At 48.1% G+C, this 27,371-nt stretch overlaps 2 protein-coding genes across 5 annotated transcripts in view; one reads left to right on the plus strand and one right to left on the minus strand.

Moving 5' to 3' along the window:
• The window catches only part of PPP2R3A (protein phosphatase 2 regulatory subunit B''alpha), a 55,012-nt gene extending 47,020 nt beyond the window's left edge, over positions 1 to 7,992 (plus strand). For all 4 annotated transcript variants that reach the window (XM_063166699.1, XM_063166701.1, XM_063166700.1 and 1 more), the window contains 2 exons: positions 131 to 237; positions 4,338 to 7,992. In XM_063166699.1, coding sequence (XP_063022769.1) covers positions 131 to 237; positions 4,338 to 4,428 — 198 coding nt within the window. In that variant the 3' untranslated portion in view covers positions 4,429 to 7,992. The remainder of the gene's footprint in view (positions 1 to 130; positions 238 to 4,337) is intronic.
• Positions 7,993 to 10,172: 2,180 nt separating this feature from the next.
• MSL2 (MSL complex subunit 2) lies at positions 10,173 to 26,398 on the minus strand. Its single transcript, XM_063166703.1, has 2 exons — positions 26,201 to 26,398; positions 10,173 to 14,295 (listed from the first exon to the last, which is right to left on the minus strand). The coding sequence occupies exons 1-2, from the start codon at positions 26,340 to 26,342 to the stop codon at positions 12,698 to 12,700; spliced, it is 1,740 nt and encodes a 579-aa protein (XP_063022773.1). The 5' UTR covers positions 26,343 to 26,398; the 3' UTR covers positions 10,173 to 12,697.
• Between the last annotated feature and the right edge of the window lie 973 nt (positions 26,399 to 27,371).

Genomic DNA, 27,371 nt, shown 5'->3' on the forward strand with positions numbered 1-27,371 from the left:
TCATAGTCCTTTATGTGCAGATGTTAAAACACTCCGAGATGGTTGTGACTTTGTCAGTTAAGGCAATTTTTGCCTGGCTGTGTCCATCCACTCCTTCCTAGCCCAGATGCTGACTGTGTGCTCTCTTTAGGACATGGACAGCGACAGCCCCGAGCCCTCAGACTGGGACAGGTACGCGGCTGAGGAGTACGAGATCCTGGTGGCCGAGGAGTCTGGGAATGAGCAGCTCCAGGAGGGGTGAGCACGGGCCTGGCACTGCCCTGGGCACTGCCCTGGGCACACAGGGCTGCCTCCAGCTGGGCTCTGCTGGGGGCATGGGGAGTGGAGCACGGGGATGAACACGGGGACTGGACTCTGGAGCTCATGGGGCCCAGGACAGCAGGGCAGTGGTGTTGGGGGGCAGCCACTTGGATCAGCTGCACACAGCCGTGAAGGGGGGAAAAAGGTAAAGCCTATTTCTTTTGGTCACCTTCCAAAAATAGACATCAAATGATTTTTGCTAGTCTTGGCCATGTATTGACCATGTCACACTGTCACAGATTAGAAGCTGGAGCTCTGTTACATTTATTATACCTAGCAGAGACTTTCTTTAGTCCTACTTTGTCTATTAGTCTGTGCTCTTTGTAAGTTATTCTTCAATATTTTCATTCATTTACTAAGTTTGTTGAGACTTTTTTTATTTCAAGCATTTGGTTTCTTCAATATCTACACTCAGTTTTCAGCCTTCTGTAAGATTCTGGACAGACACACCAGCTATCTTTAGCCATTGAATTTAGGGAGAGCATTTGTTCCAGAACCTTTCTGTGGGCAAGGGTTCCCTGCAGATAAATGGAGACTCCGTCTAATCTTTCTTTAGATTTGTGTCTGTGTTAACATCTTCATTTTTCAACCAGCCAAAGAATGCTTCCCCTGTATTAATCCTGCATGATTCAGGATTGCATCCAGTCTTAAGCAGCATTTATAGAGCCAGTAGAGTATTGAGAAGATTGCCTCATTTTCAGAACTTCCCACACTGGAAATTGCTTGGGATAACAGTAGCACCTACTAATTAGGCACAGAGATTTGCAAAGCTATTGAGCTGTTCCCCTCTTTGCCTGTGCATCCAAACAGCAACAGGCTGTTCCCTCAGCCCCTCTGAGCTGCCTGGCCTTTCTGTGGCCTTCACAATGGAGGATGAGGTAGGGCAGGATGGAAGATGAAATTGCTGCATTCCCTGCAGCTGCTTTGCAGCACCTGTGTCCTCAGCACAGAAAAGAAACAGGAGGCTGCTGTTAAAGCTTCATGTAGGACCATGAATTCCCAAAGTCACTAAAAACAGGGGAAGAGTGACAGGTGATGTCAGATTTTTGACATTGGTCTGAAGCAGCTCTGTGTCTTCCTGCAAAGAGCATGTCAGCAACCTGGCTGCCAGCTTTTAAGAGCCCCTGAAAAGCTCTGTAGTCATGGCAGCAGGATTAGATCTCATTTGTGGAGCATAGCAACAGACCACGAAGGAAAAAAGAAAGGAAAAAGAAAAACAAAGAGCTGGATGCCCAGACAAATTTGCCAGAAAGAGCCATTGAGTTTTTGCACATACATTATTTCTGCTGTGTTTTGAGGATGACAGAAACAGGGAGTGGGGACAGAACCAAGACAATTCCTGGTGAGCTCTGGGAGAGACTGGAAGATTTCTGGCTAAGTTAGCTAGCAGAACATGAAATATGGTCTTTGTCTTTTGAATACATTTGAAAACAACCATTGTTCAGCAATCACAGATGCATTAATGACTGTGTCCCACGTCTGTGATTAGCCCTGTCCCTGCTCCTCTGGAAGGGAACAGTCAGTCTAAAGCTGGCTGAGGCATGCCCAGGAGAGAGCCCTGCTCCCAGAGTGGCAATCTCATCAAGGCAGTGCATACTCCCAGCATCCACAGATACTTCCAGGACACTGGACCCCATTGAAAACTGCTGTCACCAAAAATAAGAGGAAGGTCTTGTCATGCTCAAGACAGCAATAAAGCATCATGTTTCACTGGAAGCCTCAGCTGGTCTGAGCTCTTCTGAGCCAGGCTCTGCTCTCTGACCTGTGTGGGATTCCACATACAGAGGCTGTCCCTGGGCAATGGATGCTCTCTGGAGGCAGCACCAACAGCTGGCTCTGGCCAGCACAAGCCTTTGATGCAGACACAAGCCTTGGTTTGCAGCAAGCCAAGCCCTCCCTGCAGGGCAGGGCAGCACTGCTTGGTTCTTGTCCCAGAAGCCAGCCTCAGGCAGCTGATGGACATGGAAACCATCATTGCCTTCAGGGAAAGAGACCTTTCTACAAGGGAAGGAAAAGAAGGAGGGAGAGCATCTTTTATCAGCTGTGGTGGGAAAATGTCCCCTGAGCTACAGGGAGGCAGGGCACAATGCAGAGCATCCTGCTCAGAGTGGAGAGGGGGGACAGAGGCAGAGGATCAGAGGATGTTGGTTTAGGCAGCTTGTTCTTGTGTCCCTCCAGTGTCTGGTGGCTCAGCTGCTCCACTCCCAGAGCCCAGCAGTGTGAGGAAGGGAAAGGGGCAACAAGGACATCACTGAACCACCCAGAGCCAAAATGTGTGTTTGCCAGAAGGAAGGGCAAAACATTCCCTGGAGTAATTTCCCTCCTCTGCACAACCTAGAGTTGCCACAGTTGAGTCTTAAGGAATGGGTATTAAACCTACACAAGGCCATATTTGTTTTCATGGCACTGGAGTTCTGAAACTGGCCTGAGAGGAGAGCAAGGATTGACTGCCTTTAGTGCTAATCTTGTTCAAAATAAAGGTGGAAAGCATTTATTCCAGGATGGGAAAGGCAGCCACTGTTGAGCCTTAAGGAGCAAACCAGTGCAGTGGAAAAGTGTAGGAATAAAGGACAGTGGGAAGTCCCTTTGGAAGCAGACATGAGAGGGTTAGTGCAGAAACAAAAGACACCTGAAGAAAAATATTATAGTGGAGCTCCAGCTGCACATTCCCCTGGTGCCTGTGCAGTGCAGGGAAGAAGTCATGTTCCATTTGTAGGAGAGAAAAGGACAAGGCTAACAGAAGGTGGTAGAATTGGAGGAAAAGGAGATACAAAAGGAACATCCTGAGAACAGCATTCAAATGGAAATACAAAGTTTTCCTCAGCTGCAGCCTTTAAAGCAAGGAGAGATTAGAGAAGCTGAGGCACCTGCAAACATTCCCAATCCATTCCTGATGAGAGAGGCAGGGCAACACAGCCCCCACAGGCACCACTGAGGCATGAAGGGTGCAAATTGCACATAGTTTGGCAACCTTGCACACATGGTCAGAAGAGGTTTGGTGCAGGATCCACACCAGACCATTGTTTCCCTTCTCCCACTTATGCAGGAATCCAGAAGGTTGCAGAATTAGTGAGCAGGTGCTTTCCTTGTGGAAGAGAGGACATGTTCTCCAGGAGGGTCTGGGCTGGTCTCCCTGCACACAGGGAGCATCCTGCCTACAGCAGGACAGACCCTGACAGCCTCCCCAGGGTTTGCTGTGCCTGCACATGGGTCAGCCAAGGGAAAAACACCACAGCAAGGGGTGGACAATTCCTTCCTGGCACAGCCATGCTGGGCTATCAAAGGAGTTCACCTTTTTGCAGCCCAGTTTACCACTGAAAGTGAGAGCCATTCCTGTCCTGGCCATTGGAGCACCTGCTCCAGCACTTCCTTTGTGAGCAACTTTGCTTTAGAACAACAGGAAGAACTTTCATTTCTTGGGAGCCCTGCAAAACTAACCCATAGTATGCTGTGACTGAAGGGAAACATCCTAAAAACATCATTTCTTTGGATTAGGAATGGGCTGAGAGCCCCAGAGCCAGAGCCTGTGCTGCAGGGCATGGAATCCAGCCAGCCTGGATAGTGCAGCTGGAGCTGGGAATTCCCACCAAACCTCCTTGGACCATAAATGCTCAATCCTGGATATCAAACTGCCAGCTGAGGGAGAGAGGAACATCAAAGTGTGGCCACAATTGTTCTGTGTCTGTCAAAACCCACCTCGGGCAGAAGATGCTTTGAACCAGGTGTTTCTGAGCCAAGGCTCTCTGGGGCTGTGGCTGGATGAATTTATTTCTACACTGAATATTGGGGCTCTGGGAATTACTGAAGCTGGATTCAGATTTTCTAGTGCTGAGCACCAGTGAGATGAGGCTGGAGCACAGATCCATGGCTGCTGTCAGCACTGGTGACTCCCACCCTGTTCCCCATGCCTCAGGAATCTCCTCAAGGTTCACCTCTCACATGCTCCTGCCTTTTAGCCAGCTGACTTAGTAGCCACTGAAATAACAGCCCTGAAAACCGAAATGCAGCTTTTAAAGACACACCTTTTGTCTTTGCAGATCATGTGAAGATGACTATGACACAGATGAAGTCTTACCTCCCCCTGAAACTGGAGAAAAGTCAGACAAGCTAATTATCTCAGATCTCTGAGCTTAGAGAAGTGGAAGACAGCCCATGTCTTTCAAACTGGATAGCATTCAGTCCCAAGGCACTTGGGGGTTTTCCTTAAATCTGTCATTGGAACAATGTGCTTTATTTTGTACACTGAAACTTGAGACCCCTTTTTGTCTTCCTGTGTAATTGCATAAGGTAATTTCTATGAAAAGGCTTTTTACAATGTGTTATTGTGCACACTCCTGAAAATGGTGATTGCACCTTGTTTCATTTCTATATAAATTCTGTTTTGTCCCCAGATGTGCAATAAATGCCAGCATCTAATGACTGCCTGTAACAGCTGCATGCAACATCTGCAGTGGTCGTTTCACAGTTCTGTCTTGTGCCACTCTGTCCCCTTGGCTTTATACAGGAGGGACAAAAGAGCTGCCAGATTAACTTAAATGTGTGTCTAGAAATCTTTGAAAACACAGGTGACTGTGAAGTTCTTTTTTTCCTTCCTGTCCTGGAAGCAAAGGGAATGTGCCTGTACATGGGGAGAGTGAAGCCCCTTTGTGCTTTGTCCCCAGCTCTTCCCCTGGGCTGTTTCACTGCTGTGGATCTGTGAGCAGTTTCAGCACTGCACCACATCATCTTCTCCTGGAATCTGAGACAGAGTTACCTGTTCTAGCCCTGTGTCCCCTCCTGTGCTGATCTGCCTCTGGCCACAGCTTTGTCTGTGTGGATTTCTACTTGTGGAAGTGTTCTGCAGAGTATTTACAGCAAATACAGCTCTCTGCTGTTCAGCTGCTGTGCCTGGTGTGCACCAGTTCCGTCCATTCCTGTGCTCTCCTCTCCTGTAGCCTTCTTCAACATGTAGCCAAGAGACTTAGCTGAGATAATGAAGAAAGAAAACAACCCCTTCTTTTAACTAGTAAAGGAATTAGTCTGTATTATTGCCAAAATTAATTTTTCTCCCAGGCTCAGGGAGGAAATGCTGTAACTAATGAATTCTTGCTTTAAATGCAAAATTAAACCAACTTTCCCCTTAGAATCACAAGTGATATCTCTGCTGCTGCAGCTGTCCCTCCTGGCCAGCAGGAACTGTGGTTCAGAACAGAGGTGATTAGAACAAATTCTTCATTTTAGCCCTCATATATGTACAAGCAGTTCTGGGCTTTACCTTCTCAGCTGGGACAGGTCTGAGCCCTCCCAGCTGTGCCCAGTCTCCAATGCTGGGTTGCTGGGTGTGCCCTGTATCTCCTGTGCCTCCTGCCAGCATTCCTGGGAGCTGCCTGCCCCTGTTCCCAGCAGGCTCCTGCTGCCCTCCTGGGGCAGAGCAGCCCGGGCGCTGCAGGGCTCTGTGTCCCCACTCGTGCATCCCTGCGGTACCTGCAGGGGTCAGCATCCATGTGAGGAACGGGCTGATCGCTCACTCCAGCGCACTCTGGGCTTTTCCAGGAGCCTCTGGAGCCCAGGCCTGGCTGCCCCTGCCCAGGGGGAGCTGCTGCTGCCTCCCCGGGGGCACAACTCTCCCACTGTCAAAGAGAGAAAGGTTTCAGCTGAACTGAGCAGATGCATACACACCTCCCAGGATCCTGGAGTGGTATTTGGGAAACTTCTGGATGCCCACATTGTTAGCAAAGGCCCTGCCTGAACAGGTGACCTGCATCCCATAGTCACAGATGCAGCAGAGAGCACCCTGCCCAAACCAGGACAAGCCCCTGGAATGCAGCAAGCACACAGCATGCCTGGATCCCATCTCCATCACTGCCATAACCTCGAAGGGAAAACCTTCCCAGGGGTGATTCCACAAATGCCCAAATGCAGAACCCCCAAGGAGCTGACTGCAGGAATGGACACAGGATGGAGGTCCCACAGCTGCTGCTTGGAACCAGCTCCAGCCATGTTTTCCTGAGAAGAACCTTTCCTCACTGCCATGCTCCAGAGGGCCCTTTCAGTTTGATGTCCCTTTACATTTCTCCAAGGACTAGGATTCCTCAGAAGGAACAAGAAGAACCTGACCCCATTCTGGGCTGAAATGGAACCCTCATGGTGCTCCAGCAGCAGCAGTACTGCAGTGGCTCTCTTGCCTGTTCTGGAAAGCCTCAGTCACCCACCACTGCTGGGCCTTTATTTCAACCCATCCCTGAATGCAGGCTCCCACCTCACACCACACCAGCCTGAACTGGTGCCTTTCTTTACAGAAGTGAGAACTCAGAGTCTGGTAAAACTCACCAGCTGCCTTCCCAAGGTTTGGTTCAGTAAATGGAGACAGGAAGCTGAGAGCTGTTCTGCTGAGCCCAAATCCAGCCCCTCTCTCCTACAGACAGACATCCAGTGCATCCAGACCCAATCCACACTTTCTGGGAGGTCAACACAAGCTAATCCAAAAAAACACCCCAATTTACAGCAAATATTTTGTATTCTATGTGAATAGAAAGACAAGCTGCAGAAGCCACTGCTACTGTGGTGGCAGTGCAAAATCTGCAGTAATGTTCCAGGAATGGAAATCCATTCTCTGTCCCTAAAGTACTTGAAAATAACCACAATTCAGCAGGCACACCTGCATTAACAGAGGAGGTGTTCTACACCCCACCTGTGACACAGCCCTGTCCCCAGCTGCTCTGGATGGAAGATTTGTAACTCTGCAGGATTTAAGTGAGGTAAATTTGGGAACTCCTGTCCTTCTTTGCTTTCTTCTGAGATAGTCAAGGGTGCTTGTGTCCAGCCAGCAGAGCTGCTCAGCTGCAGTGAAGCAGCCCCAGAGTCCCTGCCCAAAAGATTTGCAGGAGTCCCTTGGCTCTGGCTCTGTCTCCATGTCAGTGCCACTTCAGATGCTGCATCCTAGGAAGGACTCATCCTGCACTGTTCAGTGCACATCCTGCTCACACTGAAGGCTTTTAATGGAAAAAGTAGTCAGAAAAGTGAGTAAAATTCAGTTTTGCATGATAAAAATATGATTGTGCTTATTTGTTCTCTCTAGTCTGCTTTTGTCTAGCAAAATGAAGCCCTGTGTTCTTACAAATCCCTTGTTTTTTACTGTTATATCACAAACAGTAATACAACTGTTTGGTGTTGTATTGTACCATAAATATTTTCTCTCTGCAGTACTGATGGGAGTGTGGCTCAGTAGCACTGCTGGAATGGTACCAGTAGGGTTTTTTCTCAGTAGTACTTGCTGCATCCCAGTTTTTGGCAGTGAACCCTGGGCACTGCTCCAGCTCCCCTCCTGCCTCTGAGGGGCAAGTACTGCAGAACAGACATGGGCAGCAAAAGAGGGACTCCAAAGCCTTCCTGCTCTCCTGAACCAAGGATTTAATGAAGCTGACTCAAGACACTCTAACCAAGGTACTGGGCTTAGTTTCTAAAACAAAATAGTCCTGAAAGACCAATGCTAAGTTCACTGAACTGTCACTGTAACAGTATGGATTTGGAGTCTCTAGAGCAGTATCTTAGCTCTATGCAAACAAAACTGAACCTCAGTGACGAGCACGAGCTACTGTAAGAAAAACATAAACAGAGCTTCCCCCTGTGTGCTCATCTTCTCACTGTATCACTGGGTGAGGGGGTTAGAAACTGAATATTTAATAATAATAAATGTTCTCATACTTTGTAAAAGTAGATTTGGATACATTTTGTGGTGGCATGGTTTGATCTTTGTATTTTTACTTTATATTTTCTTCTTTTTTGGCAAATAAAAGACTTTTGAATTTAAAAAGGAAAACCTGTCTTGGTGGTGGGGTAGAGTGCAACTGCTCACTTCATCTCCAGCTGCTGTGCCAAACCCTCCTTCCCTGCTGTGGTGAGTTCACACCACCCAGGTACCTGCAAGCAAATGCTTTCCAAAGCCAAAATTCCAGGCTTTCTTCTCAAAAATACTGGGATAAAGCAATCTAACCACTTACCTCACTCACATCTGTGTCCTAAATGTGGAGCACTGTCCCTGTGCTGACTTATCAAAACATCCAACTCTCTCATTTCAACCTGTCCTAAAAAAAAAAAAAAAGATATCTCCTGGATCTCTTGCAAGTGGAATGAACAAGAAAAAAAATAGAAGAAGAAATATAAGGAAAGGGAAAACTAATAATGCCTTTTCTAATTTACCTATATGCAAATGCTCAAGCAGAGTTTGGGCAGTGTGTTGCTCTTGTATTGCTTCACCAAGGGGTGCCTAAATGTGTCTATAGAACAGCCACCTTTTGGTGAGTTTCTTTAGGGTATCAAAAGCACTTCAATATCAAATTTAAATAGTTAAGACCAAAGATCTGCCTGTGATATTCTTGGTAGTACTGGAAGCAGCATCACCTACCTTTCAGAGGGGATTTCCTCAGCTGTGCCACACACTTGGAATGATCCTTACAAAGGTGCTTGTTTGTATCCATTCAGTTCTCCAATTTAGCAATCAAAAATCCTTTTCTAACTGGTTTGCATAGAATTTAAATAAGAATTATCTGGGGAGGGGGTGCTTCTTGCATGCAGTAAAAAGATGCTTCTGTGCTGGGTCACAGCAGAACCTCTGCACCATCCCTGTGCCACAGCTGTGGGATCTGTTCCTTGGAGCTCTGGGAGTTTCACAGAGGGAGCACCTCCCTGCTGTGCCAGAAGTACCTGCCTTGGCAAACAGGATTTTCAGGTTTATTCTCTGTAACTCTACAGGTTCTTCTGACATCACCAAATGCTGGGGCTGGCAGGGGCAGTCCCAGGCTGTGCTGAAGGCACCAAGGGCAGCTGTTCCCTGGGAATGTCTTCAGCTCCCATGCAAGGGAAGAACATCTGCAGGGAGAGGCTGCTGTGCCCCTGGCTCTGCACTGTGCTCAGACAAGGCAGGGAGGGAGAACAGCTCCTGCTGGGAGAGCCACAAGGTAACACATCCAGTGGGTAATGTTTTGTGTCCCTGTCCTCCCTCTTCTGGGATTTAATCCCAGCCCCTGGTTTATTGTAGGATTGCTAGATCGGAAAAGACCCCCATGATCACCAAATCCAACCTTTGAGAGCTCCACCCTGCCCTCTAAGCCCTATCACCAATGGCCACATTGACTCGTGTGCCTGAATGTTTTTAAACACGTGTGATACCTGGGAAGAGCCTTTCCCCTCCACAGGGAAGCACAGAGGGCTTCTCCTCCTTGTTCAGAACTATGTTCACATCTGGATGGTCAGAAGCACTGGATTTTGTACCACTACACGTGACCAAAACCTGCTTTTTCTTTTTGACTCTGCTTCACAAATTACAGGGTGTTAATAAAGTTTGGCAGTTAATCCCTGCCTTCAAGGGGATTGGGAAGAAAACTGGAATATTACACACTTCCTCTAATAGAAATGCCCAAGCAGCTCCCTCTGTGCTGATGCTGAGAGCAGCTCCCCAGATCCAGAGCCTTGCAGGAGGAACACCAGGAATTCTGGGCAGCCCAGCTGGGGCCAGGCTGGAGCTCAAATAATCACTGAGCTGCACCCACCAGTGACTCTCCAGCTCCTGGGGATGGGCAGCAGGGACAAGTCCCTCCTGGGCTGTGCTGGACTGCTTCTCACCCTGCTCTCTGCCCAAGCCAAGGCAGGAAGGCCCCAAACCAGCAAACTGCTGTGGAAGGAATGCTTTCCCAACTGGAGCTGATGGAATTCCTGTCAGCACCAAGACGATCCTTTCCACTGCTCAGCTCACAAACAACTAGCCAGGAGGGCAAGGAAACCAAACCAAGCCAACCCTAATTTAAACAATTAGAGAATTAATCATCAGCACACTAAGTAGTATTTAGACAGTGAGTTCAACATATGCCACACTGATGCCTTCAGCAGTTGCCAAATAGAATTAGAAAACTAACATTTATTAAATCAATTTGAATTTTAATATACATTTCAAGAATGTGGCAGCATAAAAGGAAATGTTTTAGAAACAACCTGAATCTACCATTTGCAGTTTTACATTAACCATCAGGGCTCTCCTGTCGGCGCTCCGAACCACTCTTGACCTAAGTTCTCCAACTTTTGGTACCACATTGAATGCAGCAGTGAGATAGTAAAGATTCCAAATACTCCCACATTTCTGGAGCAAAGGTACTTTGTATTTAATTTCATGAAAGTCCTAAAAATGTACCATCAACAATCTCAGCAAAACTCTGAACAGCTCTGCAAAAGCATTCTGACACAACCCGTGCTGTGCAGCCACTCCCAGACTCCGGGTCGCTGCTTCGCTTACACGTAGTGGACTAATAAACAGATTTACATTAGTAGGTCACGATCAAACCACCAAATTAGAGACTGGTAGGATCCCTCTGGGTCAACACAAAAATCACATACAAGTTTAACTAAATACATTTTAATAGGACATCGTTAAATCTCATGAGGGCTAAAAAACACAGATCTTAGGTACTTGGGTTGGCAAATAAAGACAAGAATACTAAGAAGCATTTTCCACCATTTACTCATTATCAAAAATATTTTTCAACTCTTCTTGCAAAACAAAAACAAAAAAGTACAGACTGGACACGTACATCACATTTTTCTTCCTATGGCTTTAACCCCCCACCCTGCCCACCCCACAAAAAAGACGGGGGGAGAAACAAACCAAAACCAACAAAAAGCTCTGACCACATTCACAGAAAATGACACCATGGTACACTACAAAACAAAAGGAGGTGCCATTTGTGTCCAAAGGGTTTTGCTCATTTCTCGGTGAGGAACCGTCATTGTACGTGCTTTGTGCCAAATCAAAGCACACCCAGCGCCGGGCTGGAAAGCACCGCGGGGGCTGTGCCTGAGGAAAAGGGGAGATGGAAGCAGGAAAGGAACTAAAAAATCCACACACCATTTAACATGCTGCTGAAACAGGAATGGCCTTTGTATCAGACAGTAATGTTTGTGTTCAAGTCAGCCCATGTTTGGGTTGTGCTCTATCATTCCAAGAGGAGAATTTCTACTTTCACAAAGCAATCTCAACATTTTAGGCTTACAATGAAGCCCTGAAGGCACAACTGAATCTTGTGCCTGCACTTTTATTTAGGGATTGGGCTGAAATCAACCATTTTTGCACAAAGCTGAATTCCTAAGAGGAATTCTTTCACTGTAACACTTTTCCAGATAAGCTCAACAACTTTGTGTTATTTTTCTATTTTCGAGCCTTTTGGCCCAGGTTGAAAAGCAATGACCTTCAAAAGCTGCTTTCAACATTTTAGCAAAAAGTGAGATAGGTTCAGGGTGGAGTGAGTTATAGATAGCTTATTCTGTTTAGCAAACACCCCAAAAATTTGACCTTGATAGCCCTCGATCCTGTGCCCTGGCTGGGAGGTGCCTGTCAGCAGGGAACTCCCCTCCGTGGGAGGGGTCCCAGCTCTGTTACAAACCTGATCAAACAACCCCCCCAGTGGTGAAAAGTGCTGCAGCATCTCCCTGGAGCCCTGGCACTGATCAGCACCAGAGGGGGGAAAAGCAGCCAAGGACTTCCTGTAACCCACAAAACCCCTTCTCTTCCCCAGAAGCAACAGCAGTAAAACAGCAGGAACTTGGGAAAGGGAGAGGATGGTGCTAACAGAACTCGAGCCTTTGAAGGCTACCAATGATGTTCTGCCCCAGCCCAGCCCCTCAGTGACTTGTCACACACAGGGGGCTGGCACAGAGGGGCAACTGAGCAGGGAGGTGACCTGTGAAGTGTCAGGAAGACAAACCCCAAGGATGATGATGCCATTACTAGGACAGGGTATCCAAGCTGGAGCTCAACCTTTGCACCCACCTGACCCTCCTGAGCCTTGCCTGCAGCCTCAGATGCCTTTTGGCCTGCCAGCTCAGTATATTTATTAATCTCTTTTAACTGTATGCTGTTCAGTGGAGGGCACAACCAATTCTCACAATCACCACTACCTACCCTTTCCAGAGTGTATCCCCCAGCTCGTGCTGCCTTTCCCACAGGAATGTGAGGTCATTTCCTGCTCATGGTGACTGTAACCCATCAAATAATTATTTCTCTACACCATCATCTAGCACAGTTGAGATGCACTGTCTGGATGCTACACTGAAGCCGAAGCTTTGACTGAGCACAAAGCATGAGCAAGTACAATGAGGTCAATATATTCCTTGTCAAAAGATCTTGTGATAAAATCATTTACATCAGCAATCCATCTCAAACTATGAGGTGCTGTAAGAACTAAAAACAGTTTTAGGGTAACTCCTCCATTATCTGCAACTATTTCCCAGACACTAATACACAGAACATAGCAATGAAAAACACTTGATACAAGTGATCTAAACGCAGGAGCTCCAGCAAGTTAAACAGAACCATAGCTGCCTTAAACCTGTAGCAGTTCCCCTACGGATGGCAGGGAAAAGAAAGAAAGGTTTAACAGTCATATCTCATGTCTATAGCTTCATCCAAACTTTTCTCATCGTGTGTACTGGCAGCTATAAACGTCGTTACTGGTGACCCTGTCACATTGATTACACTGGTGCTTGTGCTGGCATTGCGCACGGCAATGCTTGTCACATTAATGCCCAAAGTAAGCCGAGTCTGCTCCAAGGCCTTTTCTGGCACTGCAAAGGCCTCCAGCTTCTTCTCCCCGTTAGCCATGTAGGAGTTTTGGCAGCCACGGCATATGCAGTCAAGGCAGGCTTTGCGGTTAGAGTAGCAAGGGCAGCGTTGGCCACGGCATGTAAGAACACTTGGATTTTGGGTGGCACGACCACATTTACACCCTTTCTTTTCTTGTGGCTTTTTATACACAGTTTTCGTTGGGCTTCCTGGCATAACGTTACTGCTGGGAACTTTCTCCTTTGCCTTGTCTTTTGTTTTCAGCACCCCCGGTTTGGCTTTCGGGTGGGATTTCTTAGGGGCGTGTTCTAAGTTCTTTTTCACGCTTTTGTTAGACAGGAGCACAGTTTTACTGATTTTGGGAGTAGTTCCTCCATTAGGTACAGTCGCAATAGGCTGCAAGGACATTTTATTTTCCTGTTTGACCGTCACGGGAGCCGACGCTCCCAGCGTCGGGCCGCAGATGATGCTGGAGATGGGCAGGGGCTGAACCTTCTCGCTGTCGCTTTCGGAGCGAGAGCGCTTCCTGTTCAGCTTCACCACCTTGGGCGTGGCCGCCGTGCACGAGAGCCCGTGAGGAGAAGCATCCGTGGCCATGAAAATGTTATGGCTGAGGGGAGGGGGGGAGAGCTGCAGGAAGGGGCCGTTGGCCACGTTGGCCTCCAAGGCGGGCTGCAGGTTGGAGTCGCACACCTCGCCGCTGGACACGGTCTCCAGGCTGCGCAGCACCTCCTCGACGCTGAGCAGCAGCGACCCGCCCGGCTTGATGTCCTCGCTGAAGCCGCAGATGTCGATGCCCGCGGGGCACAGGTCGCTGGTGGCCACGGTGTCACACACGGGCTGCAGGCCGCCGGGGATGTCCTCGGTTTTGATGTAATCGCCGGTGCCGCACACGTCGATGGCGCTGGCGTGCTCGGGAGAGGGGATGCTCACGCCCAGCTTCTCCACGGCCAGCCCGTTGCAGGGGGGCAGCCCGTTGATGACAGAGCCCCGCAGGTCCAGGCCGGGGGCGCTGTCGGGCAGCGCCGTGAACCCCCCGGGCGCGTCCGTCGCCAGCTCCGAGGTGGAAGGGACCGGGGAGTGCGTCAGACACAGAGCCAGGGCTGCGTCCGAGGCCTTCTCGGCGTCCTCGTGGAGCGGTGCCCCATCCTTGAGCAGAGCCAGCAGGTCTGCAGAGCAATCCACGGCCTGGATGATGTCCCGGGCCAGCGGCGTCTGCGTGATGTACTCGCACAGCTTCTTGTAGCAGTTCACCAGGATGCTCAGCTGCTTGTTCTCCTCAAACTGCTCGTAGTCCTTGCACCAGCTACACGAGGGTTTCATCATCATCTTCTTGCCTTTACACGTTTTGCAGACATAATGCTGACAATTGGAGTTGGTAGGAGCAATAGGGTCTTGTAGCAAATTTCCTGCGAGAAAAAGGAAAAGGAAGATTACAATGGACTTAAGGCAGGTTTCTGAGACATTATTGGATGAATTTTTTATACTATCAAAAAAAGTTACTCAAAAAGTTGAAAAACATCCCATCCAAACAAATGCCTGTACAAATTCTCACAGCTGCCAACCTGGTTTTAAAACACTAGATAAAATTAGAAGAAAACCTTCACACCACAATTTGTTGTGTGCTGCAGCCTTTAGAAACATTCTCAACTACAACACTACTGATTGCCTTCTCCCTTTCAGCTTTGTCCACAGAAGTTTACGGAACATACAAGATTTCTATAAATTTACCAAAAGTGAAATAATAAACTCCCATGATAACTTACTGCAAAGATTTTAATGGAATTAGTAAAAACAAATGGAACAGAGCAGAGAGAGGGAAAACCCTGAAAGGAATGTAAAAATTATGAAATATTCACCCCTAAAGGGAAGAAGACACAGCAGACTTTGTGTTATTTTTCATTTAACATTTAGTGAAACTATAAGAATAAACTATTTTTTTCATATTTTACTGTTTAGAATAAAAATCTAATAAAAATCAGCTACTAAAGGAACCCACACACCCCTGACAGCCCAGAAAGTTTCAGACCCCCAGCACTGACAGTCTGGAAGATTTTGTCTGCAGATCCCCAAAACTGTAAAAACCTGGAAGAATGGTTTTGGTTTTCCTTAAGAACAACTCAAATATTACCTAAGGATAAAATATGAAAGAACAAGTGAAACTAAATTCTGTATAGAAACAATCCAACTGGTTCCTATATCCAGAAAGTGACAGTGTTGCTTTGCTATTTCCAGGCAGCTCTAGGCCAGAAAGATATTCCATCTCCTAAATTAAATTGCAGAGTAACTATAGTCATCCCCAGCAACAGGGCTCCCTCCCCTCCCCTCCCAGCAGCACATTCTCAGCTCTGATCAGACCTTTCTCTCATAAAGAGCCTCTGCTGGATGAGTTACAGCCATCAGGGAATTCCCACCCAGCTTTTCCAAAGTGAAAACAATCTGCTGCAACAAGTGAATAAAATTAAACAACTTGGGAAGAGGAAGCAAACTGCATGTATCAAATCAGACTGGGATAAAAACCCCAAAATATCAAAGATATTTTCTCTCATTGCTCACTTCTCTGATCCCTTTTCCCTGCATTCCCTGATCCCCCTTTGGGAAGGGGCTGCTCCCAGTCCTTCACCTGAGCCATCATTCAGTGGGTGTGGCTGGATGTAAACTGGGTTTGAGCAACAAATCCCAAGAGTCAGTGCTCAGGTTGGCATTGCACAGTGATTTTTAATAAATGGAGAGAAATCCAGTTGTTCAGCAAGCTGGCACAGAATGAGCCCTGCCCTGTGTGACAGTGTGACAAGACCCCACCAGGAGAAGACAAAACACTCATCACGTCAAGCTGGGAGGGTTTAAAGCCAACAGATGGAACATGAAGTCACACAGTCCAACCTGCAGGGGGAATTATTGGGTTTTTTCCCAAGTTCCCTTGACATGACACAACATAAACAACACAGGCAGAGGTGGCCATTGTGCTCCTCAGATGAAACTTGATTTCAGGAGAAAAGTTCCCTGAAGAGAACAAAATCAAAACTTTAAATCCCACCAGCTCCTCAAAGAAGTTCTGTCCTTCAGCAGAGTTCCCCACCAATGGTCCAGCCCCCCTGGATCCTGAGTCCAACAGGACAGCAGGAGCTGTGCCCTGGCCAGTGCAGACACCTCAGAGTCTTGGAACTACAGTGCTCCCAGGGCAAAAGCCACCAGCATTAATTAATTCCCAATTAATTAAAGGCACAAAGCAATTGGGTGCACTCCTCATCCACCAGTAGCCTCTCTTGGCTCCTTAGGACAATAAGGCTGAGTTATGCTTTGCAGAACTAAAATACTTCAGAGATGGCACCAAATAACAAGATACCACCTTAACTTTTAATTAGATTTTCAAAATAGGCATCACCAACAGTGTGTTTTATTTCTCCCAAAATAAATTTGGCTGAAACTCCTGAATAAGTACAAATGCTAAAAGAAGATACAGGAAAATTTAAATTTCTGGAGGCTCTGAGGGAAAAACCAGACGGACTGACAAGACAAAACACTTCACATGCTCTCACTGCCAGGAAGAACAGAGCAAGTTCTACTCCCAGTAAATGCCAGGCAACCTACACTGGAGAGACATTAGGAATTGCCTGAGCTGTGGGAATATTTTCTGTTTCAACTACCTCACTGAATATTCATTCTTCAAAGTTTCTCTCTCGTATGGATTCTGTGGCACTATCACTCTCTTCAGTCTTAATACTGGCAAGTTTAAAAACAAATGTCAACCATGAGATGCTAATTTCCCATAAAATTAAGTTTCATTACTTGTAATACTCAGGGAGGGGCACTAAGTCAGCAGCACTGTCCCACAAACAGCAGCTGAGCCTTTTTGGAACCTCGAGGTTTGGCAAGGCCAAGATCTCACTTTTGCCTGGTGGCCATCAGTGCTGCCCTTCTCTAGAAATTTTAAAATTTGTATCTCCATGATATAAATATCCGTGGGCCCTGAAGTTAATATTTTTTCATGCTTATAATTTGGTACTTCTCTAAGCTAAATGTAGTTTTTCATTTTATTGTGCAGCCACTCACCTGCATTAGACCCTCCCACAATTACTGCAGACCTTCAGTTCCACAGCCCTGTGTAGCCTGGTGCTACTGAATCCTGCTCTGTCCTAAGGGGTTTATCAATACACCAAAAGCAAAATTGTGTTCTTATAAAGCCTCCAAAACGAGACTTTCCTTCCACATCAGCTCTTAACTATGCTGATTTCAGAAAAGTTGACTAAATACATTCCTTAAGATCAGCACTTACAATTAATGAGGAGCATGTACAGAGGAAAAACTTTTAATATATTATTTACCAAACACCCCAGCTGATCTGGAAAGGCTGTCCTGGGAGGTGGAGGGAGGTCACTTGAACCACACTGAATACTTCCTGCTGCGGTGCTTAATGAGCATTTCACAGCTGCAGGGACAAGGGGAAGCATCTGCAAATTGTGTCTCTGAGACCAAAGGGAGGAGAAGAATTGGGAATCAAAACAATTGTTAGGTGTCTGTACCCAGCAAATATGCTCCTAATGGATGAAATTCACGGGGAAGAAAGGCTATTCTCACCTATCCTCAGCAAAGGCAGGAAAGGGCTAAACACAAATATCTAATTTAGGGTCCTTGGAAATGCTACTGGAACATTAATCACTGAAAATTATCTTGGCTTTTCCAACAACCCAAAGTCTTAAGAATTATTTAATTATTAAATCTTAATTTCATGAAGTAAAATAGAAAAACTTAAGTCAAATTGTTTTTACAAATACAAATGTATCCCTGGGGTTGGTCACCAGAAGCGCTCTGGTGCTCAGCCAGCACCGGGCAGCCATGGCACACAGGAGGAGAGGGCAGCTCACCCACCAACCCGTGCCCGTCAAACAGCACAGGCAGCACCAGCTCGTTTATAAACCACGGCCACAGAAACAGAAATGCTGAGCCTCTCCCAAGCTCTGAGGAACAGGAAGCTCTTCCCAGCTGAGGTTTCACACACAGACTTGTGCATGCCAGGGAGCCCAAAGTCATATCCACAGCTGGAGCTCTGGCAGCTGCACTGCTGTACTGTCAGCCTCTTCACTTTGGGATTAAACATCATCTGATTGTTTCTATTACAACAATTAACAGCCAGAAAGCTCCAACAACTCGTCCAAGCCTCAGGAGCTCCTGCAGGACAGGAGCTGGATCTCAGAGTGTGACACCACTGCTCAGGGGTTTGTGTCAGCCGCCCCTCTCCTGCAGCTGCAGCACCACGGGAAGGAAAAGCCCTGAACTGCTCCCTGCCACCGCACACAGCATCCTCTCACCCAAGAAACCATCAGCTGGAGCCCACTGAAGAATGGGCAGCAGCTCAACGAGGCTTTAAAGCAAAACACAACAGAAAATCCCCTCACAAAAGCAGCGTTTCCCGAGTTGGATAAACCCCCTAAAAGCTCTATTTGCAAAACTATCTGACGACAGACAGGCAGGCATATGATGAGCAGCAAAAAGGTCTGTCAGCCATCTGCAGAGGAATACAACAAATGTGTGGGATCTGTTTTAGAGGGGTGGGAGATGTGGGTACTTCCTAGAAAACAAGAAAACTGAACACATTCTGACTCACAGAGATTACTGCATGGACATGACAGCAGAGAAAGGTCTCACAGATCCCCAGCCCTAACAGGGCTCCACTTCCAGACCTACACTCAGGGCGGGCTGGACCATGTTGGATTTGATGCATTTCACCAAAACTGCACCAAAGTCAGGAGCCAGAGTCCCCAGACTGACGTCTGTCCCACCCCTGCCCTAGCAGCTGTCCCAGACAGTAAAACACTGGGCAGCTCCTCTCAGTGAAACCTGCGGGATCCCTGTCCCAGTGCCCCACCCCTGCACAGCATTCCCAAAGCAATTCCCAAAACGTGCTCTGAGACACAACCACAGCTCTGCAATATTCCAGGGGCACAGCTCTGAACCCACAGCTACAGAACATGGAATAGAGCTAAGGGCAGTTCACAACAGCACTACAGATCCTTCCATGGGCTTTGACACAAGGTCCTGTACAAAGAAATTGTACAACTCAGCCAAAAAGTAGAAACAAAAATGTTCCCCAAGATTCCCAGCACAGAACTCTGAGAAACAATGAGAGTTTCTATGTGAACTATGAGAAATGATTTCTTCCTGCAAACACCACCCTGCCCTTAGATCACCCCAACCACACCACCAGAATTTGACCAAGACATCCACAAACACTTATAAATTCCTTGCTGGGTGTAATGGAAATGTGGAGGACACAAAAAACCCCACTAAACCGACCCCCCCCCCCCATCAACTAAAAATACTTATTTCAAAATTTTTTCAGAGAAAACATTTTATTTTGCTGGCTACTGAGTATTTCTGCACATCCTCCATGAACACACAACTATGAAAAAATTGTTAAGACATTATTACCCTCATATAAGGACAGTTGTGAATAATGAATCAATGTTTGTATAACTCTCTGACAAAATAAAAACTGCACTGTTTTTGCCTGAACACCCTGGGAGCCCAAATTAACCATGATCAGAGGACAGGCTATTTTTCTTCATATCTGGAGATACAGTCAATCTATTTAGCTAAAGTTCAAGGGAAAAAACTCCAACAAATTGCATTATAATTGCAGAAGGGACCGACTGCCTTGTTCTTTGAGTTCACCCCCCACATAAGACACAACAGAACATTTTTACTAAATCCTATGTCAAAGTTATAGTTCTGTTTGAAAGTCCTTGTGTTTACAAAATATCTGGAAAAATTCTAAATGTATTTTTAGCAAGCTAGGTGATAAATTTCAAACTTTGATGCTTTAAGAACATGGATAAATTCATCTTTTTCACCACACAGTGTAAAATTTTCACATAATGATGTTTTCCAAAAGTCAAGATTGCTGTATTTTGAGAAGTTTCAAATAGCAAAGTTAACATTTCTCCTATGGGTATAAAATAATAACATGTTTCTAAGCTGCAGAAACACTCACAAGAGTTAGAACTTCCTTTGGAAGTTATAGATCAAGTTCATCACATTCCCCAAGCAATCAAAAAGCAATGAAAACAATTTTTCTACACCAAGTAGAAATGCTGGAACATGAGAATCTTGGAGTGAAGTGCTGTGCAAGGCACAGTGCAGAGGGAGCCGTGGGCAGGCTCAGGAGACCCCAACACCAAATTCCATCACTGCAGGGCCTCCAGGAGACCCCAACACCAAATTCCATCACTGCAGGGCCTCCAGCAGACCCCAACACCAAATTCCAGCACTGCAGGGCCTCCAGGAGACCCCAACACCGAATTCCAGCACTGCAGGGCCTCCAGGAGACCCCAACACGAATTCCATCACTGCAGGGCCTCCAGCAGACCCCAACACCAAATTCCAGCACTGCAGGGCCTCCAGCAGACCCCAACACCAAATTCCATCACTGCAGGGCCTCCAGCAGACCCCAACACCAAATTCCAGCACTGCAGGGCCTCCAGGAGAGTGGGAAACCTGTGCTCCCTGCAGGGCACCGAGCTCAGCACAGGCTGTACTGCCATCACTTCCCAAGCCACTGCCCAGCCCCAGGAAATGTTTCCTGCCCTTGCTAAAGCTCCCACACAACATCCAGGAATGCTCAGTCCGTACTGAGAGGCATGACTGTAAATCTTGGGGAGCAAAGCAAACAGAGGCAGAGGAAGGTGCTGGAGTGCTGCTGCCCAGGATGGCAGAGCTCAGCCATCCCAACACAGATGCCTCCTGGCAACACATTAACTCCTCTCTAAACACTCGGGAACACAATCGCTTTAATCAATATCCTCAGCCACCACCAAAGCCATCCATCACCTCCCAGCTCCTCTCCAATCCCAGCAAAGACAGCCTGCAACTCTCTTTGGAAGTCACTGTCACCCAGCTGAGGGGACCACAGCTACTTCTCTTCCTACTCAATTTTCCTCTAAGGCAGAGGAGTATTTTTAGTTTAGAAACCAATTTAAATTCTACTGGCAGAACTTTCTGTTATCAAAACTTCTGCAGTACAATGCAGACAACCTTGACAAAGCAGTTCTCCCAGGAGTCACACACAGGGTTTGAAAACAGGAAAGGGAAACGAAGTTGAGCAGGGAGATTTTAAGAGGAAATCACCCAACACGTTCTTGAGTAAAACCTGGTGTATACAGAGATGTGTGACTGGACATTTTATAGACAATTATAGACCAAGCACAAACAGAATACCTGCAGCAAAAGGTGTTTGATAGGTACTTAGTCCCCTGGTCCATGCTCTCTGATAGTTGTTTCAGAGATGCTGATTATTTTTCACATTCTCCACAAATTCAGAAGTGCTTTGGCAACCATTCATGACCATTTTTAAGGGGAAAATCATGTACTTTTAAAAATGACCAGTACTTTTGTTTACAGTATTTCTCATAACTGAAAACAGAGGAAAGAAGAAAATGTCAATGGAGAAAATACCTAAAAAACCCCACAGAGCCAGACCAATTTTCAAACATAAAAGGCAGCTCTGATCTGGTAGCACAGATCATCAACCAGCCTTCACTATCCTCAACCTTGGAAGAATGGACAAGGAAGAAGTCCTAAGCTAAACTTTTCCATCACAGAACTTTAAAAACTCGTGTTTTTTTCACTCTAACACACTGTTATCCAAGCTCAACTTAGCCATGGCTCACATCCCAAATGGAAACTCCAGTATCATCCATATAATTAAGATTTATTAGAATGGGAATTTGTTTCATCTCCCTTATTTCATGTCTGTGACAGGAAACTGACTTTTCCAGGAAGTTTCCATCTGTTTAGGTGTCACTCAAGTATCTCCCCTTTGAGGGAAGTTCAGTGCAAGTGTCCGGGCCCAGTTCCCACCATTTCCCAGCCCAGAGCTCTGCCTGGGACCTGGAACCAGGAACCACAGCCCAAGAGCTGCTGTCCAGGGAAGGGCACTGGGGGACACAGGAGAAGCAAAGGAGAATCACCTCAGAGAGAGGAGAGGAAGAGAAGCCTTCACATGGACAGAATGGCACAAAGTGGAAAATTTTACACAACTGTATCCCACCGACTCTGGAGACATTGCAGATCTAGTGCCAAGTATAATTGATTATAATGTGTATTTATATTGTACACTCCATTCAACTTTGGCAGTATAAAACTCTCAAAACAGGCTATTGCTTTTACACAGGAGCAGGAGGGAAATAACATCCTTACATTAACCTTTATATAGAAAAACAAAAGTTAACAGTTTTTATTTTACTTTTTAGGCAATCCATGCCACTGCCCATGCTTGGGAGTTGCTTCCACAATGCTGCTGCAGCACTGAGCCTTCAACCCCTGGCTAAAATCATCAAGGGCTGCCCCAGAACACCGGATGGGCTCTGTGAGGTACCAGTCTGTGCTGCCGTGGGTTGCTTTGTTCCTCCCCCTAATCTCCCTAAAGCCACATGTTGTCTCACATCCCCTTACTGGGATTACAGGATGTTTAAGACAAGAACTGTATTCTCATCCTGTATTTCCCAGCACCAGATGGGTTCCTGGCCAAGCATAAAACGTTGTCCTGCAGCCCTGCCAGCTTCCAAGAGCTCTCTCAAACAGCAATACCCATCTTTCACATACCTTTGAAATACCTTTCAGAGATTCCATAATGAAGTTTGCTATGGATAAAAAGCTAAGCTGATCTGACTGGCAATCCTATCTCTTACAAGCATTTCAGAGAGGGCTCCTAATGCTGAAAAGACCAATGATTTGCAGTTACCTGAATGGTATGTGAACCAGAGAATGGCACTGCTAAGGTGTTTATGCAATGGATAGCACCTTTAAAACATAGAAGTTCGTTGCATAAATTCTACTACACTATTTTTAAACTGAACGTGTGTTATCATGCAATTTTATAATAATAATTTTATTCTAGAGGTTGAAACTTGTATTTCACATCCTCAAAACACACAAGGCACAGCCCTTCTGCCTAATGCACACTTGGGAGCAGTTATTTTCAAGTTTTAAAAGCTCTAGGAAATATTGTCTTATACATCCCTATAAAAGAGTAATGTATTACCTACAGCACTGTCCAGGAAACTGTCACATGATCACACTGAAATCCTAGAAATGCACACACAGCTGTCCCAGCTACAGAACTGAGCCCTTATCACCCATCATGAGGCAAGAGGGAGACCTTGAATCCACCCAGAACTGATTCAGCTGACTTGCACTGACATACTGTATTTACATTTTGGCTTTCTACTGCTGCAACTCCATGTGTGCCAATCTGAATCTGAAATCAGAGCTTTAATTAGAACTTCATAATTATGTGGGTCCAAAAACTTCTGCCACCCCCTGGTGTAAAAGACTATGGGATCACAAGGAAATGAGCTGGCTTATGCCTCGTGCTTTGGGAGCTCAGTGGAAGCCCAGCAATGTTAGCTGATTTATGTAGCTAGCACTCATTTCTCCTAAAAACAGCTCCCTAAAATTAAAGGGCCAATCTGGACCATGGAATTAATACCTACAGCATAACAAAGCATTACAGAATGCACTCAAGAGAGATTACACACCGAGAAAAAGCTGATGACATAAAGAGCACTAATTTGTGGAGTAACTTCCCAAGGGAATTCCTAGAAGTCCAGCACTTGAGACTTTCACCACTGCTGATACTTCCTGCAGCAGTTCTCCAACAAAGCACTCAGCACTTTACAAAGATCCGTGCAAGGAAAGTACCAGACACTCCCAGTTCCATGGACCCAGAGCCAGGTGTTTGGGTCTCATGGTCTGAACAGACAAACAGGGCAGCAAGAAGGGAGCATGAGAAAAGCTTTCAGGCATTAACACAAAAAAGCCAACCCAAACCCACAGTGCCCAGTTAGCTCAGCTGCTCAGAGCAGGGTGCTGAGAACACCAAGGTTCTGTGCTCAGCCCCTCCATGGGCCATCACTAACATGCCATGGCCCTTGTGGGTCCCTTCCACCTCAGAATATTCTGGGATTCTGGCAGAGTTCTGGGTGGTCACAGTGCTCACTGTCAGGATCTCTCAATGTAGCCTTTACTTCAGTAATTAGACTTTTACCTTTTAAAACACCAAAGCTAAATGGCTGATAGTTGTACAGGGTTTCATGACCTTAAATATTCAGAAGGTATCAAAGGTGTAACAGCTCTTAGCACTAAGAGAAAAGGAACACAAAAGCAAATGAGAAAAAGATGGACTGGCCTTTACCAGTCTGAACTGCAGACTGGTGACACTGGGACCAGCAGAGTGAGCAGTTCTGTGTGGGGCAGGCCCACTCCCCCATGGCCACCTCAGGCCCTAGACAGACACCTGAGTAACTCTGTTCTACTGCATGGCTCCACAGAGAGTGTGGAATTCACTGAGGGCCCTGGATACTGACACACCACAAACAGGAGTCCAGGAGGCACAGATAAGACTGGTTAATCAGCTGTAAGCAAAACATTTCAAATAAACAGCAGCTACAGTTATCTGAAAGCTAGCCACAGTAGGAAAAAAAAAAAATATAGACCAAAGGAATAACCCAAATATCCAAAGAAAATAAAGGGTCAAGAGAGAAAGCATCAAGAGGTAGTTTTTAAATAGGAATATCCATGGAGGCACAAGGAAATAGAAAAAAAAAAAAAAACAAACTAAAAGCCTGGTTTGCTCTGCAAAACTGACAGTGGCAGAAAAAACAAGCAAAAAAAGCTGAAGAAGGGGGGGAAAAGCTCAGGAATTTGGGCAGGGACAAATTAAAGATAGACAATTTCAACAGCACAGAGTGTAAAACTAAGATTGCAAAAGGCCAAGAAGGGAACAAGGCAAGGCAAGGAGAACAAAGACCGTATTTCAGAAGACCAGGCTTAAAGTGGAGAGAGCATAGCAATGCAAATATCTTATTAAATAAAATCAGAACGATATTTGCATATTTTTTGGCAAAAGCAGTCTGGTGAATGACCAAAAGCAGGAGGAATTTATGGGAAGAAAGCACAAATGGGGTTGGAATCAATCGGGCCTAAGGTGATAAGAAATAAAAAGCAGAGATACATCAACACTAGCATCGGGATTCCAGGAGGAAAAAGCCTTAAGACAAATTACTTCAGGAAATGACGATGCAGAGATCCTGGGAACGGGCTCCCTCTTTCCCAGTGCAAACAGATCTCTATTTTCAAAGACTTTAAGTGGGAGGAGCCAATAGCGAGAGGATAGGAAGCATCTAACGCTACTTTAGCCGTCTCAACAGTTAAATCCTGATCTGTAAATAAATAAAATATTTAACTTTCTAAACCCCAGTAATTCAATTCAAATCCAGTGTAACACACACATCGGTATCGACAAACACAGCGAACATAAAACCACTCCGGCAGGAAAATACAAACACAAACAGGGCAGGACTTAAAACTACCAGAGGAAAAAAAGGAGATTTCAAAAAATTTAACAACCAAGAGGTCTAACAGGTCAGAGCCCCCTCCCGACACTGACCAAGGCCTCAAAGGGAAGTTCAAGGAAATCTAACAGTTTATTCCAGAGCTTCCTCCCAGGAACGGACACATGCCCCCACTCCGTAAACACAGCAGAAAGCAATTCCTTCCCAGTATTCCCCAGCCTGTAACACCGAAATTCCGGACACTGCCTTTGCCCACGGCACACAGAACGCTCTTTTCTGGGGGACAGGAGTGGGAAAAACCCAGCAGACTTCCAGCCTGTTCGCTTTTTATGGTAATTATCGTTACAGAACATTTATCTACTAGGCACAAAAATCCAAAATCAATTATTGTTTCCTGGCTTTCAATCGGGATTACTTATTGTTTACATTTCAAGGAGGGGGGGGAAAATTACAAAGTTCCTCTTCCCCTGCCTCTACAGTCTGTATTTCGTTTGGGGTATCTTTTACCACACTCGCTCTTAGTCATCGCTTTTTTAAAGCGATTAACACCACTACTCAGGGTATTCCAACAACCACTGACAACCGCCGTACCCTCGGTGAAGCAGTGACCATAATAAAGCGCTGCATTTCGAGGCAAACACTCTGTGCGCGCCGCCACCGCCTTGGCAGCGTGCGCGGCCGCCGAGCCACAGCCCCTGCCGCCTCCCTGCCCTTGTGACCGGCCCTGCCCGCGGCTGCCCCGCGCCGGGGGCGGGTTCAGCCCGGCCAGTTCCCACTCGGCCGCTCCCGAGCTCCGAGCCGCCCCCCCGGCGGCCGCGGCACCGGCCACTCCGGGCCCGGCAAACTTTGCCGGGAGCTGCCCCGGAGCGGGCCGGGCGAGGCCGAGGCAGCCCCGGTGCCGGCCCAGGGCCGTGCGGGAGCCCCGGGGAGGCTCATTGTGCAGGAACAAAAGAAAGATCCTCACCGCACACGCAGCAGGAGAGGGACTGCCTGAAGTAGGGCAGGAGCTTGTTAATCTCGGAAAAGGACTGGGGGTCCGCCGGGTCGTAGTTGAGCACCAGGCGGCTCGCGGACACGTAGAGAGCAGTGGCATTCACCGGGTTCATCGCCGCCGCTCGCTCGCCGCCGGCTGCGCGGTGCGAAGAAGGTCTGCGCGGGCCGCGGGGGCAGGTGGCCCCGGGGCGGGGGCCGGCCGGGTGTCACCTTGGTCCGGGGCCACCTGGAGCCGCGCGGCAGCGGCGGCGGCGGCGGCAGCGCGGAGGCCGCGGCGGCCCTGCCAGAGGGGGCCGCGCCGGCTCCTCCTCCGCCTCCCGCGGGGGAGGCCTCGCTCCGAGCGGCGGCTCGGCCCGGGCGGCAGCGGCGGCGGCGCTACTGCAGGTCCCTGCGGGCCATACCCGCCCCGCCGCGGGGCCCCTGCTGCTGTCGGCGCCTCCCTCAGCGGCGGCCCGGCATGGCGGCGGCCGCAGGCAGGATCCGCGAACGGGCGCGGGGCGGCGGCGGGGCCGCGCTGCCCGATGCGGCGGAAGGGCGGCGGAGGCACCCGGGGTTCACCGCGGCCGCATCACCGCGGCGGCGGCGCCGCCTCCTGCGCGGGGCCGGTGGGCGCGCGGGCAGGGCCGGGCGGGCCGCGCGCGCTCCGCGGTGGCGCCGTTAGATCCGGCCGTCACTGCGGGGCCATCGCCGCCGCCCGCGCCGCGCATGCGCGCCCGCAGCGGGGAGGGGGGGCGCCGGCGCCCTCTAGCGGCGCCCGAGCCGGCAGCGGGGGCCGCGCGCAGGAGGGCGGGAGGGGCGCGCGCCGCCTCAGCGCCCGCCATGGGCCCCGCGAGCTCTCGGGGCTCGGCACGGAGCCCCGGCCGCGCGCGCCGCCTCACGCGCCAGCGCCCCGCGCGCCCCCGCCCCGCCGTGTCTCCGTTCCCCCCTCACGGCGGCCGGGCGCGGACGCCGCGTCCCGCCCCTGTCATGGCGAGCGCCTCCGCTCGGGCCGAGGAAGTGGCCCCGCCTCTGCCCTCAGGCCGTGCTGGAACCTGCGGCCAGGCCTGTCAATAGCTCGGGCTCCCGGCTGACGCACCGGGCCCTCCGCCCGCACGGAGCGAGGCCGGGACCTGCGGGGCCTGGCAGCTCTGGGGAGAGGTGGC

The sequence above is a fragment of the Melospiza melodia genome, chromosome 12, assembly GCF_035770615.1.
Source record: "Melospiza melodia melodia isolate bMelMel2 chromosome 12, bMelMel2.pri, whole genome shotgun sequence".
Lineage (NCBI taxonomy): Eukaryota > Metazoa > Chordata > Aves > Passeriformes > Passerellidae > Melospiza > Melospiza melodia.

Bases quoted from the DNA above. Each gene is read 5' to 3' on its own strand.
- MSL2 (XM_063166703.1), bottom strand. From the start codon at position 26,342: ATGAACCCGGTGAATGCCACTGCTCTCTACGTGTCCGCGAGCCGCCTG. The intron at 14,296-26,200 runs GTGAGGATCTTT...TTTTTCTCGCAG, and splicing joins CCTCTCCTGCTGCGTGTGCG to GAAATTTGCTACAAGACCCT.